Below are 15,334 nucleotides of genomic sequence, written 5' to 3' on the forward strand. Positions count from 1 at the left end.
CCGTGGGGGGGGGGGGAGGGTTTTTGGGTCCGGGGGGGCCCCCCCTGAGGGCCGTGGAGGTGAGGGAGGGGCTGGGGGGGCTCCGGGGGGGCCACGGGCTGGAACTGGGGGGCTCCGAGGGGGCTGTGGGGGGGGGGACACCCCGAAAATGGGTCGGGGGGGGGCTCGGAGAGAACCCCCTCCCCCCCAAAAATAAAAAATTTGGGGGTTTTTGATCACCCAGGACCCCCCCAGGACCCCCCCAAAGACCCCCCCAAAAAAATTGGGACCCTCCACAACACCCAGGACCCCCCAAAACCCCCCCAGGACCCCCCAGATCCTCCCCAGGACCCCCCAAATCCCCCCCAACCCCCCCAATTTGGGGTCTCCCATAATCCAGGACACCCAAAGCCCCCCCAAATCCTCCCCAAACCCCCCCCAGGACCCCCCAAATCTCCCCAAACCCCCCCAAAACCCCCCCAAATTCTCCCCAAACCTCCCCAGGACCCCCCAAATCCCCCCAAATCTCCCTCAAATGCCCCCAAATCCCCCCCAACCCCCCCCCCAATTCCCCCAGGACCCTCCAAATCCCCCCCAAATCCACCCAAGACCCCCCAAAACCCCCCCAAACCTCCCCAGGACCCCCCAAAAGCCCCCCAAATTCTCCCCAAAACCCCCCCAGGACCCCCCAAATCCCCCAAAACCCCCCCAAGCCCCCCCCAGGACCCCCCAAATCGCCCAAATCCTCCCCAACTCCCCCTGGACCCCCCCAAATCCCCCCCCAAATTCCCCCAGCACCCCCCAAAACCCCCCCAAATCCCCCTCAAATCTCCCCCAACCCCCCCCAACCCCCCCAAATTCTCCCCAAATCCCCCTCAAATCCCCCCCACCCCCCCCCAAATCCCCCCCAAATCCCCCCCAACCCCCCCAAATTCGGGGGTGCTCACCCTGTGCCCGGGGTCTCTTGGCCCGGGGGGGCTCGGGGGGGCTCTGGGGGCTCAGGGAGTGTCTGTAGGTGAGGAGGGGGGACCACGGGGGGGAGAGACCCCCCCCCAAATCCCCCCCCCGCTCCTGCAGGGTCCTCTCCAGGTACGACAGCCTGGGGGGGGGAGTGGGGGGGGGACACCCCAAAAATGAGACCCCTCGGGGGGGGGGGGGACCCAAAAATAACCCCAAAAGAGACCCCAAAAGAGAGACCCCAAAAAAGAGCCCAAAAGAGACCCCAAAAGATCCCAAAAGAGAACCTAAAAAAACACCAAAAAAGAGCCCAAAATACCCTCGAAAGAGAACCCAAAAAGAGACCCCAAAAGAGCCCAGAAAAGAACCAAAAAAACCCCCAAAAGAGACCCCAAAAACATCTCATGAAAGACCCTAAAAGAGACCCCAAAAGATCCCAAAAGAGAACCCAAAAAAGACCCCAAAAGACCCTGAAAGAGACCCCAAAAAAGACCCTCAAAAGAGACCCCAAAAGAGCCTCGAAAGAGACCCCAAAAACACCCTGAAAGAGACCCCCCAAAAAAACCTGAGAGAGACCCCAAAACACTCCAAAAGAGACCCCAAAAGAACCTTGAAAAAGACCCAAAAAACACCACAGAGGAGACCCCAAAAGACCCTGAAAGAGACCCCAAAAAAACCCCAAAAGAGAACCCAAAAGACCCCAAGAAGACTCTGAAAGAGACCCTGAAAAAGACCCCAAAAGAGACCCCAAAAGAGACCCCAAAAGAGATCCCAAAAGAGATTCCAAAACAGACCTCAAAAGACCCCAAAAGAGATCCCAAAACACCCCAAAAGACACCCAAAACAGACCAAGAGAGACCCAAAAGACACCCCAAAAGAGACTCTAAAAAGACCCTGAAAGAGACCCCGGAAGATACCCCAAAAGAGCCTTGAAAGAGACCCCCAAAAAACCCTGAAAGAGACCCCAAAACACTCCAAAAAAGACCCCAAAAGAGACCTCAAAAAAACCCCAAAAGAGACCCCAAAAACACCCTGAAAAAGACCCCAAAAGAGACCCCAAGAGAGACCCCAAACAACTCCCAAAAAACCCCCAAAAGAGACCCCAAGAGAGACCCCAAAAGACCCTAAAAGACACCCAAAAAAAAACCCCAAAAGAGATCCCAAAAGAGACCCCAAAAAATGACCGAGACCCCAAAAAAAACCTAAAAAAAACCCCCAAAAGACCCCAAAAAAACCCCCAAAAATACTCAAAAAAAAAAAAAAAACCAAAAAAGACCCTAAAAGAGACCCCAAAACCCCCCAAAAACCCCAAACCCCCCTCACAGCAGGGCCTTGTCCTGGCGCAGGAGCCTCGGGGAGAACTCGCTGAGCACCTCGAGGAAGGGCAGGGACCCCAAAAACCCTCAAGAGACCCCAAAAACACCCCAAAAGAGACCCCAAAAAGACCCTGAAAGAGACCCCAAAAGGTCCAAAATGAGACCCCCAAAAAAACGATCAAAAGAGACCCCAAAAGAGACCCCAAAAAATGCTCAGAGACACCAAAAGACCCCAAAAGAGACCCCAAAAAGACCCTGAAAGAGACCCCAAAAGAGCCCCAAAAGAGACCCCAAAAACACCCCAAAAGAGACCCCAAAAGATCCGAAGAGACCCCCAAAAGAGACCCCAAGAGACCCCAAAAAGACCCTGAAAGACACCCAAAAAAAACTCCAGAAGAGACCCCAAAAAGACCCCCAAAAGAGACCCCAAAAGACCCCAAAAGAGACTCCAAAACAGACCCCAAGACACCCCAAGAGACCCCAAAAGGTCCAAAAAGAGACCCCAAAAAATGATAAAAAGAGACCCCAAGAGACCCCAAAAGAGCCTCAAAAGAGACCCAAAAAACACCCCGAAAGAGACTCTAAAAACACCCTGAAAAAGACCCCAAAAGAGACCCCAAAAGACCCCAGAAAAGACTCCAAAAAGATACCAAAACAGACCCCAAAAGAGACCCCAAAAGAGACCCCAAAAGACCCCAAAAGAGATCCCAAAAGAGACCCCAAGAGAGACCCCAAACAACTCCCAAAAAAACCCCAAAAGAGACCTCAAGAGAGACCCCAAAAGAGACCACAAAAGACCCTAAAAGAGATCCCAAAACACCCCAAAAGACACCCCAAAAAAAAAACCCCAAAAGAGAACACAAAAGACCCCAAAAGAGACCCCAAAAGAGACCCCCAAAAATGACTGAGACCCCAAAAAAACCTAAAAAAACCCCCAAAAGACACCCCAAAAAACGCTCTAAAGAGATTCCAAAAGAGACCCAAAAAACACCCCAAAAGAGACCCCAAAAAAAAACCCCAAAACACCAAAAAAAAACCCCAAAGAGACCCCAAAAGAGACCCCCAAACCCCCCTCACAGCAGGGCCTTGTCCTGGCGCAGGAGCCTCGGGGAGAACTCGCTGAGCACCTCGAGGAAGGGCAGGTTCAGGGGGGTCCCCTCCCCACTTTGGGGGTCTGGGGGCTCCTGGAAGGCAAATTGGATCCCCTCCCTGGGGGAGGGGGGGTCACGGCCCCAAAATCCCCCCAAAACCAGCCCAGGGAACCCAAAAACACCTCAGGGAACCCAAAATCACCCCAGAGAGCCCAAAAACCATCTCAGAGACCCCAAAAGCACCTCAGGGAACCCAAAATCACCCCAAAAACCAGTCCAGGGAACCCAAAAACACCTCAGGGAACACAAAATCCCCTCAGGGAACCCAAAATCACCTCAGAGAACCCAAAATCACCCCAAAAACCAGCCCAGGGAACCCAAAAGCACCTCAGGGAACCCAAAATCAGCCCAGAGACCCCAAAAACACCTCAGAGATCCCAAAAACACCTCAGGGAACCCAAAAACACCTCAGGGAACCCAAAATCACCCCAAAAATCAGCCCAGGGAACCCCAAAACACCTCAGAGACCCCAAAAACACCTCAGGGAACCCAAAATCACCCCAAAAATCAGCCCAGGGAACCCAAAAACACCTCAGGGAACCCAAAAGCCATCTCAGAGACCCCAAAAACACCTCAGGGAACCCAAAATCCCCTCAGGGAACCAAAAATCACCCCAAAAACCAGCACAGGGAACACAAAAGCACCTCAGGGACCCCAAAAACACCCCAAAAACAGCCCAGGGAACCCAAAAACACCTCAGGGACCCCAAAAACACCCCAAAAACAGCCCAGGGAACCCAAAAACACCTCAGGGAACCCAAAATTACCCCAGAGAACCCAAAAGCACCTCAGGGACCCCAAAAGCACCTCAGGACCCCAAAAGCACCTCAGAGACCCCAAAATCACCCCAAAACCACCTCAGAGACCCCAAAATCACCTCAGGGACCCCAAAAACCATCCCAAGACCCCAAAAACCACCCCAGAGATCCCAAAAGCACCTCAGGGAACCCAAAATCCCCTCAGGGAACCCAAAATCACCCCAAAACCAGCCCAGGGACCCCAAAATCCCCTCAGGGAACCCAAAATCACCCCAAAACCAGCCCAGGGACCCCAAAATCCCCTCAGGGAACCCAAAATCAGCCCAGAGATCCCAAAAACCATCTCAGAGATCCCAAAAGCACTTCAGGGAACCCAAAATCCCCTCAGGGAACCCAAAATCACCCCAAAACCAGCCCAGGGACCCCAAAATCCCCTCAGGGAACCCAAAATCAGCCCAGGGACCCCAAAAACACCTCAGAGATCCCAAAAACACCTCAGGGAACCCAAAATCACCCCAAAAATCAGCCCAGGGAACCCAAAATCACCTCAGGGAACCCAAAAACCATCTCAGAGACCCCAAAATCACCCCAGAGACCCCAAAAGTACCTCAGGGATCCCAAAAACACCTCAGGGAACCCAAAATCCCCCCAAACCACCCCAGGGACCCCTAAATTCCCTTTTCCCTCCTCCCTCATCCCACAAATCCCATTTTTCCCCCAATTTATCCCACAAATCCCATTTTTCCCCCAATTTATCCCACAAATCCCATTTTTCCCTCATTTTTCCCGGGAAAAAACCCCCTTGGGAGCCCCCCCACCCCGGAATTCCCAAGAAAACCCGCCCAGAATTCCCAGAATTCCCGGAATTCCCAAGCCAGAATTCCCAGAATTCCCTTTTCCCTCCTCCCTCATCCCACAAATCCCATTTTTCCCTCATTTTTTTTGGAAAAAAACCCCCTTGGGAGCCCCCCCACCCCGGAATTCCCGGGAAAACCCCGCCCAGAATTCCCAGAACTCCCAATTCCCAACCCCCCAATTCCCTTTTTCCTCCTCCCTCATCCCACAAATCCCATTTTTCCTTCAATTTTCCTGGGAAAAAACCCCCCTTGGGAGCCCCCCCACCCTGGAATTCCCAAGAAAACCCCCCCAGAATTCCCGGAATTCCCAATTCCTCATCCCCCAATTCCCTTCTCCCTCCTCCCTTATCCCAAAAATCCCATTTTTCCCTCATTTTTTTGGGGAAAAAAACCCCCCTTGGGAGCCCCCCCACCCCGGAATTCCCGGGAAAACCCGCCCAGAATTCCCAGAATTCCCAAGCCAGAATTCCCCAATCCCCTTTTCCCTCCTCCCTCATCCCACAAATCCCATTTTTCCCTCATTTTTTTGGGAAAAAAACCCTCCCAGAGCTCCCTCAAATCCCATTTTTCCCTCATTTTTTTTGGGAAAACTCCCCTCCCAGAGCCCCCCCACCCCGGAATTCCCGGGAAAACCCCCCCAGAATTCCCAGAATTCCCTTTTCCCTCCTCCCTTATCCCACAAATCCCATTTTTCCCTCATTTTTTTGGGAAAAAACCCCCCTTGGGAGCCCCCCCACCCTGGAATTCCCGGGAAAACCCCCCCAGAATTCCCAGAATTCCCAGAACTCCCCAATTCCCTCCTCCCTCATCCCACAAATCCCATTTTTCCCTCAATTTATCCCACAAATCCCATTTTTCCCGGGAAATAAAACCCCTTGGGAGCCCCCCCACCCCGGAATTCCCAAGAAAACCCCCCCAGAATTCCCGGAATTCCCGGAATTCCCAGGAAACCTGTGGAGGGTGAGCAGGGCCGGGCGGTTCCGGAGGTGGTGGAGGCTGAAAAAGAGGGAAAACCTGCGGCCCAGGTCCCGGATTTCCTGGAATTCCGGCAGCTCCCGGATCCGGGGGCCCTCCTGGAGCAGCAGCTCCGACTGCAGCTGGAAAAGGGGGGGGGGGGAAAGGGTCAGGGGGATTCCCAAAATTCCTTTGGGATCCTAAAATCGCCTGGGAAATTGGCTGGGGATCCCAAAAACTCCTGGAAAAGCCCCTGGAAATTCCTAAAATCTCCTGGAAAACCTTCTTGGGGATCCCAAAATCTCCTGGAAAACTCTCCAGGGATCCCAAAATTGCCTGGAAAATCCCCTGGAAATTCCTAAAATCTCCTGGAAAATCCTTTGGGGATTCCCAAAATCTCCTGGAAAACTCTCTGGGGATCCCAAAAAACTCCTGGAAAAGCCTCTGGGGATCCCAAAATCTCCTGGAAAAGCCTCTGGAAAACCTCAGGACATCCTGGAGGATCCGAGGGAGCTCCTGGAGATCCCAAAATCTCCTGGAAAACCCTCTGGGGATCCCAAAATCTCCTGGAAAACTCCCTGGGGATCCCAAAAAACTCCTGGAAAACCCTCTGGAGACCCCCAGGACCACCTGGAAAACCCTCTGGAGATCCCAAAAACTTCCTGGGAAACCCTCAGGGGATCCCAAAAACACCTGGAAAACCCTCTGGAGACCCCCAGGACCACCTGGAAAATCCAAGGGATGTTCTGGAAACTCCCAAAATCTCCTGGAAAACCCTCTGGGGATCCCAAAATCTCCTGGAAAACTCTCTGGAAACTCCCAGAATCTCCTGGAAAATCCTCTGGGGATCCCAAAATCACCTGGAAAACCCTCTGGAGACCCCAAAAACCTCCTGGAGACCCCAAAAACTTCCTGGAAAACCCTCTGGGGATCCCAAAATCACTTGGAAAATCCTCCAGGGATCTCAAAATCGCCTGGAAAATCCAAAGAATGCTCTGGAGACCCCCAAAAACCTCCTGGAGACCCCAAAAACTTCCTGGAAAACCCTCTGAGGATCCCAAAATCACTTGGAAAACCCTCTGGAAACTCCCAAAATCACTTGGAAAACTGTCTGGGGATCCCAAAAAACTCCTGGAAAACTGTCTGGGGATCCCAAAATCTCCTGGAAAACCCTCTGGAGACCCCCCAGGACCTCTTGGGGATCCCAAAATCTCCTGGAAAACCCTCTGGAGACCCCCAGGACCACCTGGAAAATCCAAGGGATCTCCTGGAGACCCCAAAAACCTCCTGGAAAAGCCTCTGGAATCTCCCAAAATCTCCTGGAAAACCCCCCAAGATCCCTGGAAAACCCCTGGAAACCCCCAGAACCTCCCAGAAACCCCCCAGAATTCCCAAAAATCCAGGATAATCCCAAGGATTTCCCCCCCAAGGACCCCCCAGAGACCCCCAGGAATCCTCAGGGACACGGAAAACCTCCTGGAGAACCTCCCGGAACCTCCAGGAAAACCCCCCAAAATCCCTGGAAAACCCCTGGAGCCCCCCAGAACTCCTGGAAAACCCCCAGAATTCCCAAAAAACCCTTGGAAAATCCCAGGAGACCCCCAAAGACCCCCCAGAGACCCCCAGGAATCCTCAGGGACACGGAAAACCTCCTGGAGAACCTCCTGGAACCTCCCAAAATCTCCTGGAAAACCCCTCAAGATCCCTGGAAAACCCCTGGAGACCCCCAGAACCTCCTGGAAACCCCCCAGAATTCCCAAAAATCCCGGAAAACCCTCGGGATTCCCCCCCAGGGACCTGCTGGAGGCTGAGCAGGAGGGTCCGGGCCCACTCGACGCGATCCAGGTCCCGCGTCCAGCGCAGCGTCTCCTTGATGATGTCCCCGAAATCCCCGTAGAACTGGCAAGGGGGGACACCAGGAATTCCCAAAGATCCCTTGGAGACCCCCCAGAGACCCCCAGAGATCCCAAAGATCCCCCCAGGAATTCCTGGAGACTCCCAAAAAACCCCTGGAGCCCTCAGGGATGTGAAGAACCTTCTGGAGAACCTCCTGGAGAACCTCAAGAGATCCCAAAATCCCTGGAAAACTGGGAAGGGGGGACACCAGGAATTCCTAAAGATCCTTTGGAGACCCCCAGAGATCCCAAAGATCCCCCCAGGAATTCCTGGAGACCCCCAGAGACCCCCTGGAGAAGATGGACATGGAAAACCTCCTGGAGAACCTCCTGGAGAACCTCAGGAGATCCCGAAATCCCTGGAAAACTGGGAATGGGGGACACCAGGAATTCCTAAAGATCCCTGGAGACCCTCTGGGACTCCCAGAGATCCCAAAGATCCCCCCAGGAATTCCTGGAGACCCCCAGAGACCCCCTGGAGAAGATGGACATGGAGAACCTCCTAGAGAACCTCCTGGAGAACCTCAAGATATTCCAAAATCTCCATAAAACTGGGAATGGGGGGACACCAGGAATTCCAAAAGATCCCTGGAGACCCCCAGGGACCCCCAGAGATCCCAAATCCCCCTGGAGACCCCTTGGAAAACCCCTGGAGACCCCCAGAGACCCCCTGGAGAAGATGGACATGAAGAACCTTCTGGAGAACCTCCCGGAGCTCCCAAAATCCCGGGAAATCCGGGCCTGGGGAGGGCCCCAAGAATTCCCAAAGATCCCTGGAGACCCCCTGGAACCCCCAGAGATCCCAAATATCCCCCCAGGAACTCCTGGAGACTCCCAAAAACCCCCTGGAGTGGCCCAAAACCCCCCCCCAGGAGACCCCACGGATGTGGAGAACCTCCCGGAGAACCTCCTGGAGATCCCAAAATCCCGGGAAAACCGGGCCTGGGGAGGGTCCCAAGAATTCCCAAAGATCCCTGGAGACTCCCAGGGACCCCCAGAGATCCCAAATCCCCCTGGAGACCCCTTGGAAAACCCCTGGAGACTCCCAAATACCCCCAAGAGACCCCCTGGAGACCTCATAGATGTGAAGAACCTTCTGGAGAACCTTCTGGAGATCCCAAAATCCCCGGAAAACTGGGAATGGGGGGACACCAAGAATTCCCAAAGATCCCTGGAGACTCCCTGGGACCCCCAGAGATCCCAAATTCCTCTGGAGACCCCCAAAGACCCCCTGGAGTGGCCCAAAACCCCCCCCAGGAGACCCCACGGATGTGGAGAAACCTTCTGGAGAACCTCCCAGAGATCCCGAAATCCCTGGAAAACCAGGAATGGGGAATTCCTGAATATCCCTGGAGACCCCCTGCGACCCCCAGAGATCCCAAATCCCCCTGGAGACCCCTTGGAAAACCCCTGGAGACCCTCAGGAGACCCCCAAATACCCCCAGGAGACCCCACGGACGTGGAGAAACCTCCCGGAGCTCCCAAAATCCCGGGAAATCCGGGCCTGGGGAGGGCCCCAAGAATTCCCAAAGCTCCCTGGAGGTCCCTGGAGCCCTTGCCAGCATTCCCAGCGTTCCCAGACCTTGGAGTAGTGCTTGAAGACGTCGGAGGCGCGGCGCAGCTCCAGCCCCCCGTGCAGCAGCACTTTGCAGAACCCCGCCAGGAGCTGCCGGCGCCGGTGCAGCTCCTGGAGCCGGCCCTCGGCCTCCTCTGGGAAAAAAAGGGGGATTAAATGGGAATTCTGGGAATTCTGGGGCTTTGGGAGAACCCTGGGATCACCAGGAAAATCCAAGGGATCCCCAGAACCTCCTGGAAAACCCTCTGGAGATCCCCAGGACCACCCAGATAATCCAAGGGAGCTCCTGGAGACCCCAAAAACCTCCTGGAGACCCCCAAAGACCTCCTGGATAATCCAAAGGATCTCCTGGAGACCCCGAAAACCTCCTGGAGACCCCCGAAAACCTCCTGGAGACCCCCAAAAACCTCCTGGAGACCCCCAAAAACCTCCTGGAGACCCCAAAAACCCTCTGGAGACCCCCAAAAACCTCCTGGAGACCCCCAAAGACCTCCTGGAGACCCCAAAAACCCTCTGGAGACCCCCAAAAACCTCCTGGAGACCCCCAAAAACCTCCTGGAGACCCCCAAAAACCTGCTGGAGACCCCCAAAGACCTGCTGGAGACCCCCAAAAACCTCCTGGAGACCCCCAAAGACCTCCTGGAGACCCCCAAAAACCTGCTGGAGACCCCCAAAAACCTCCTGGAGACCCCCAAAAACCTGCTGGAGACCCCCAAAAACCTCCTGGAGACCCCCAAAGACCTCCTGGAGACCCCCAAAAACCTGCTGGAGACCCCCAAAAACCTCCTGGAGACCCCCAAAGACCTGCTGGAGACCCCCAAAAACCTCCTGGAGACCCCCAAAGACCTCCTGGAGACCCCCAAAAACCTGCTGGAGACCCCCAAAAACCTCCTGGAGACCCCCAAAAACCTGCTGGAGACCCCCAAAAACCTCCTGGAGACCCCCAAAAACCCGCTGGAGACCCCCAAAAACCTCCTGGAGACCCCCAAAAACCTGCTGGAGACCCCCAAAGACCTGCTGGAGACCCCCAAAAACCTCCTGGAGACCCTCAAAAACTCTCTGGAGACCCCCAAAAACCTCCTGGAGACCCCCAAAAACCTGCTGGAGACCCCCAAAGACCTGCTGGAGACCCCCAAAAACCTCCTGGAGACCCCCAAAGACCTCCTGGAGACCCCCAAAAACCTGCTGGAGACCCCCAAAAACCCTCTGGAGACCCCCAAAGACCTCCTGGAGACCCCCAAAAACCTCCTGGAGACCCCCAAAAACCTCCTGGAGACCCCTCTGGAGACCCAAGGAATCCCGGGATGGAGGCCCGGTGGAAGTGTGGGATCCCGGGAATTCTGGGGTTCCGGGATGGCTCCCGTGGGACGCGGGGACCCACCGGTGCCGTGGGGGTGGTCCCCGCTGTCGGGGGGCTGCAGGAAGACGTGGTCCATGAGGAAGGAGGCGAGCTGGGAGTGCAGCCCCGGCTCCGGCGGCAGCACCAGCGGCTCCAGCTCCGAGCGCCCGGCCCCGGGCAGGGCAGGGCCCAGCACCACCAGCAGGTCACTCAGCACCACAAAGGCCTGGCAAGGGCAATTCCAGAGGGGTGGGATCAGGAATGGGACATGGATCCAACTGGAGAGCCATAAAAACCTCAAAATAGCCCAAAAATCCCTTCAAAAACCACCCAAAACACACTAAAAACCACCCAAAACACCTCAAAACCCACCCAGAACACCCCAAAACACCTCAAAAACCACCCAGAACATCCCAAAAACCACCCAAAACACCCCAAAACACCCCAAAACCCACCGAAAACCCCCCCAAATCCCTCCAATCCTCCCCAAACCCCCCCCAATTCCCCCCAAACCCCCCAAATCCCCCCCAAATCCCCCCCAAACCCCCCCAAATCCCCCAATTTTCCCTGAAATTCCCCCCCAATTCCCTCCCAAACCCCCCTCAAATCACCCCCAAAACCCCCTCAAATCCCTCCCAATCCCCCCCAACCACCCCCCAAATCCCCCAATTTTCCCTGAAATTCCCCCCCAATTCCCTCCCAAACCCCCCTCAAATCCCCCCCAATCCCCCCCAAACCCCCTCAAATCCCCCCAAACCCCCCAAAACCCCCCCAAATCGCCCCAACCCCCCCCAAATCCCCCTCAAATCCCTCCAAATCCCCCCAAATCCTCTAATTCTCCCCCTAAAATCCCCCCCAAGCCCCCCAAAACCCCCCCAAATCCCCCTCAAATCCTCCCCAAATCCCCCCCAATCCTCCAAAATCCCCCCCAAACCCCCCTCAAATCACCTCCAAATCCCCCCCAATCCCTCCCAATCCCCCTCAAACCCCCTCAAATCCCTCCCAAACCCCCCCAAATCCCCCTCAAATCGCCCTCAAATCCCCCCCAACCACCCCCCAAAACCCTCTCAAATCCCCCAATTTTCCCTGAAATTCCCCCCCAATTCCCTCCCAAACCCCCCTCAAATCCCCCCCAATCCCCCCCAAACCCCCTCAAATCCCCCCCAAACCCCCCAAAACCCCCCCAAATCGCCCCAAACCCCCTCAAACCCCCCAATTCTCCCCAAAAATCCCACCCGAATCCCCCCAAAATCCCCCCAAATCCCCCTCAAATCCTCCCCAAACCCCCCCAAATCCCCCCCAAATCCCCCAATTCTCCCCAAAAATCCCCCCCGAATCCCCACAAAATCCCCCCAAAATCCCCCCAAATCCCCCTCAAATCACCCAACCATCCCCCAAACCCCCCTCAAATCCCCCAATTTTCTCTGAAAATCCCCCCAAACTCCCTCAAATTCCCCCCAAATGCCCCCCAAGCCCCCCCCAAGCCCCCCCAAGCCCCCCCAGACCCCCGACCTGTTCCCGTAGTTGGGGTTGGGGGTCGCTGAGGCAGCTCTGGCTCAGGGAGCAGAGGGTGAGAGCCTTGGAGCGAACGCTCCGGAGCTGGGCCTGGGAATTCCGGGGGATTTTGGGAATGTCACGGGGATGGGGAGGGGCTGGGGGGGGGGAGAGAGGGAGAAGGGGCTGGAAGGGGTTTGGAGAGCAGGGAAAAGGTTTGGAGAGCAGGAGAAGGTTCTGGAAAAGTTGGAGACCAGGAGGAGGTTCTGGATCTCCAGGAGGAGGTTCTGGATCTCCAGGAGAAGGTTCTGGAAAAGCTGGAGACCAGGAGGAGGTTCTGGATCTCCAGGAGAAGGTTCTGGAAGGGGTTGGAGACCAGGAGGAGGTTCTGGAAGGGGTTGGGAAGAGCAGGAGAAGGTTCTGGAAAAGTTGGAGACCAAGAGAAGGTTCTGGATCCCCAGGAGAAGGTTCTGGAGAACAAGAAAAGCTTGGAGAGCAGGAGAAGGTTCTGGAAGGGGTTGGAGAGCAGGAGAAGGTTCTGGAAGGGGTTGGAGAGCAGGAGAAGGTCCTGGAAGGGGTTGGAGAGCAGGGAAAGGGTTTGGAAAGCAGGAGAAGATTCTGGAAGGGGTTGGAGAGCAGGAGAAGGTTCTGGAAAAGTTGGAGACGAAGAGAAGGTTCTGGAAAAGTCTGGAGAGCAGGAGAAGCATTTGGAGAGCAGGAGAAGGTTCTGGAAGGGGTTGGAGAGCAGGAGAAGGTTCTGGAAGGGGTTGGAGAGCAGGAGAAGGTTCTGGAAGGTTTGGGAGAGCAGGAGAAGGTTCTGGAAGGGGTTGGAGAGCAGGAGAAGGTTCTGGAAGGGGTTGGAGAGCAGGAGAAGGTTCTGGAAGGGGTTGGGGAGCAGGAGAAGGTTCTGGAAGGGGTTGGAGAGCAGGAGAAGGTTCTGGAAGGGGTTGGAGAGCAGGAGAAGGTTCTGGAAGGGGTTGGAGAGCAGGAGAAGGTTCTGGAACGTCGTGCTGGGAGCTCCTCCTGACCTGTGGGACGCCGGAGTCGGGCAGGCGGGACAGCTCCCACATCACGTGGAAGAAGAGGCAGGACAGGGCGGGGACGGACACCTGGGGACAGGGATGGGCCAAAAGTGGCCCCAAAGTGTCCTCAAAGGTCCAAAAGTGTCCTCAAAATGTCCTCAAAGGTCCAAAAGTGTCCCCAAACTGTCCTCAGGGGTCCAAAAGTGTCCCCAAAGTGTCCCCAAAATGTTCCCAAGGGTCCAAAAGTGTCCCCAAAGTGTCCTCAAAGGTCCAAAAGTGTCCTCAAAGTGTCCCCAAAATGTCCCCAAAGTGTCCCCAGGGGTCCAAAAGTGTCCTCAGGTGTCCCCAAAATGTTCCCAAAGTGTCCCCAGGGGTCCAAAAGTGTCCCCAAAGTGTCCTCAAAGGTCCAAGAGTGTCTTCAAAGTGTCCCCAAAGTGTCCCCAGGGGTCCAAAAGTGTCCCCAAAACGTCCCCAAAACATCCCCAAGTGTCCAAAAGTGTCTCCAGGTGTCCACAGGTGTCCCCAAAGTGTCCCCAAGTGTCCCCAGGTGCCCCCAGGTGTCCCCAAAATGTCTCCAAGTGTCCCCAAAATGTCTCCAAGTGTCCCCAAAGTGCCCCAAAATGTCCCCAAAGTGTCCCCAAGTGTCCCCAGGTGTCCCCAAAATGTCCCCAAAATGTCCCAAAAATGTCTCCAACTGTCCCCAAAATGTCCCCAGGTGTCCCCAGGTGCCCCCAGGTGTCCCCCAGGTGCCCCCAGGTGCCCCAGTGCCCCCACCTGTGCCGGCAGCTCCCCGGTGTCGATGCCGTGCCGGAGCAGTCGGGAGCAGGGACCAAAAAGCTTCCAGGGGGTCAGGTCGTGGGCACTGGGGGGACATTTGGGGACTTTTAGGGACATTTGGGGACAGCAGGAGACAGGTTCCCAATGTCCCCAACCCTCCCAATCCCCCAAAATGTCCCCAAATCCCCCCAATGTCCCCAATACCCCAATTGTCCCAAATCCCTCCAATGTCCCCAATATCCCAAATGTCCCAAACCCTCCCAATGTCCCAAAATGTTCCCAAATCCCCCAAAATGTCCCCAATGTCCCCAATCCCCCCAATATCCCAAATCCTCTTAAACCCCTCCAAATTCCCCAAATCCCCCCAAATGTCCCCAAATCCCCCAAATGTCCCCAATATCCCAAACTCCCCCAATGTCCCCAATCCCCCCAATATCCCAAATCCTCTCAAACCCCCAAAATGTCCCCAAATCCCCCAAAATGTCCCCAAATCCCCCCAACATCCCCAAATCCTCAAATGTCCCCAAATCCTCCCAATCCCCCCAAATCCCCCCAATGTCCCCAAATCCCCCCAATGTCCCCAAATCCCCCCAATGTCCCCAAATCCCCTCAAATCCCCCAAATCCCCCCAATCCCTCAAATCCTCCCAATCCCCCCAACACCCCCAAATCCCCCCAACATCCCCAAATCCCTCCAATCCTCCCAAATCCCCCTATGTCCCCAAATCCCCCCAACATCCCCAAATCCCCCCAAACCCCCCCAAATCCCCCCAAATGCCCCCCCTGACTTGAAGAGGGCCGAGATCCTGGTGAGGGTCGTCGCCAGCCCGTAAAGGTCCTCCTCGTCCGGGGCCTCTGCCTGGGGGACATTCCCGACATTCCCAGGTCAGATCCCAACATTCCCAGTTCAGATCCCAACATTCCCAACATTCCCACCCCAAATCCCGACATTCCCAACATTCCCAACATTCCCAGTTCAAATCCCAACATTCCCAGTCCAAATCCCACCATTCCCAGTCCAAATCCCAACATTCCCAACATTCCCAACATTCCCAGTCCAAATCCCAACATTCCCAGTTCAAATCCCAACATTCCCAACATTCCCAGTCCAAATCCCAACATTCCCAGTCCAGATCCCAACATCCCCAACATTCCCAGTTCAAATCCCACCATTCCCAGTTCAAATCCCACCACTCCCAGCCCATATTCCCAGTATTCCTGACATTCCCAACGTCCCCATTCCCACCTGGAGCACCTCAGT

At 55.4% G+C, this 15,334-nt stretch overlaps 1 protein-coding gene and 1 long non-coding RNA gene across 2 annotated transcripts in view; both read right to left on the reverse strand.

Moving 5' to 3' along the window:
• Positions 1-9: 9 nt before the first annotated feature.
• The window catches only part of STAG3 (stromal antigen 3), a gene marked incomplete at its 3' end in the record, with an annotated part of 32,058 nt that continues 16,733 nt past the window's right edge, over positions 10-15,334 (reverse strand). The window contains 11 exon segments of the mRNA XM_051776016.1: positions 10-123; positions 927-1,078; positions 3,330-3,461; positions 5,969-6,114; positions 7,769-7,870; positions 9,449-9,576; positions 10,824-11,007; positions 12,294-12,386; positions 13,304-13,384; positions 14,072-14,159; positions 14,862-14,932. Of these exon segments, the coding sequence (XP_051631976.1) occupies positions 10-123; positions 927-1,078; positions 3,330-3,461; positions 5,969-6,114; positions 7,769-7,870; positions 9,449-9,576; positions 10,824-11,007; positions 12,294-12,386; positions 13,304-13,384; positions 14,072-14,159; positions 14,862-14,932 (1,291 nt within the window).
• Positions 3,740-4,747, reverse strand: LOC127465508 (uncharacterized). Its single transcript, XR_007902235.1, has 3 exons — positions 4,665-4,747; positions 4,229-4,259; positions 3,740-3,770 (listed from the first exon to the last, which is right to left on the reverse strand). It is a non-coding gene; the product is annotated as an uncharacterized LOC127465508 (long non-coding RNA).

This window comes from Manacus candei, unplaced genomic scaffold, assembly GCF_025592945.1.
Source record: "Manacus candei isolate 608988 ecotype Guabito, Panama unplaced genomic scaffold, ASM2559294v1 h1tg000417l, whole genome shotgun sequence".
In the NCBI taxonomy this organism is placed as follows: Eukaryota; Metazoa; Chordata; class Aves; order Passeriformes; family Pipridae; genus Manacus; species Manacus candei.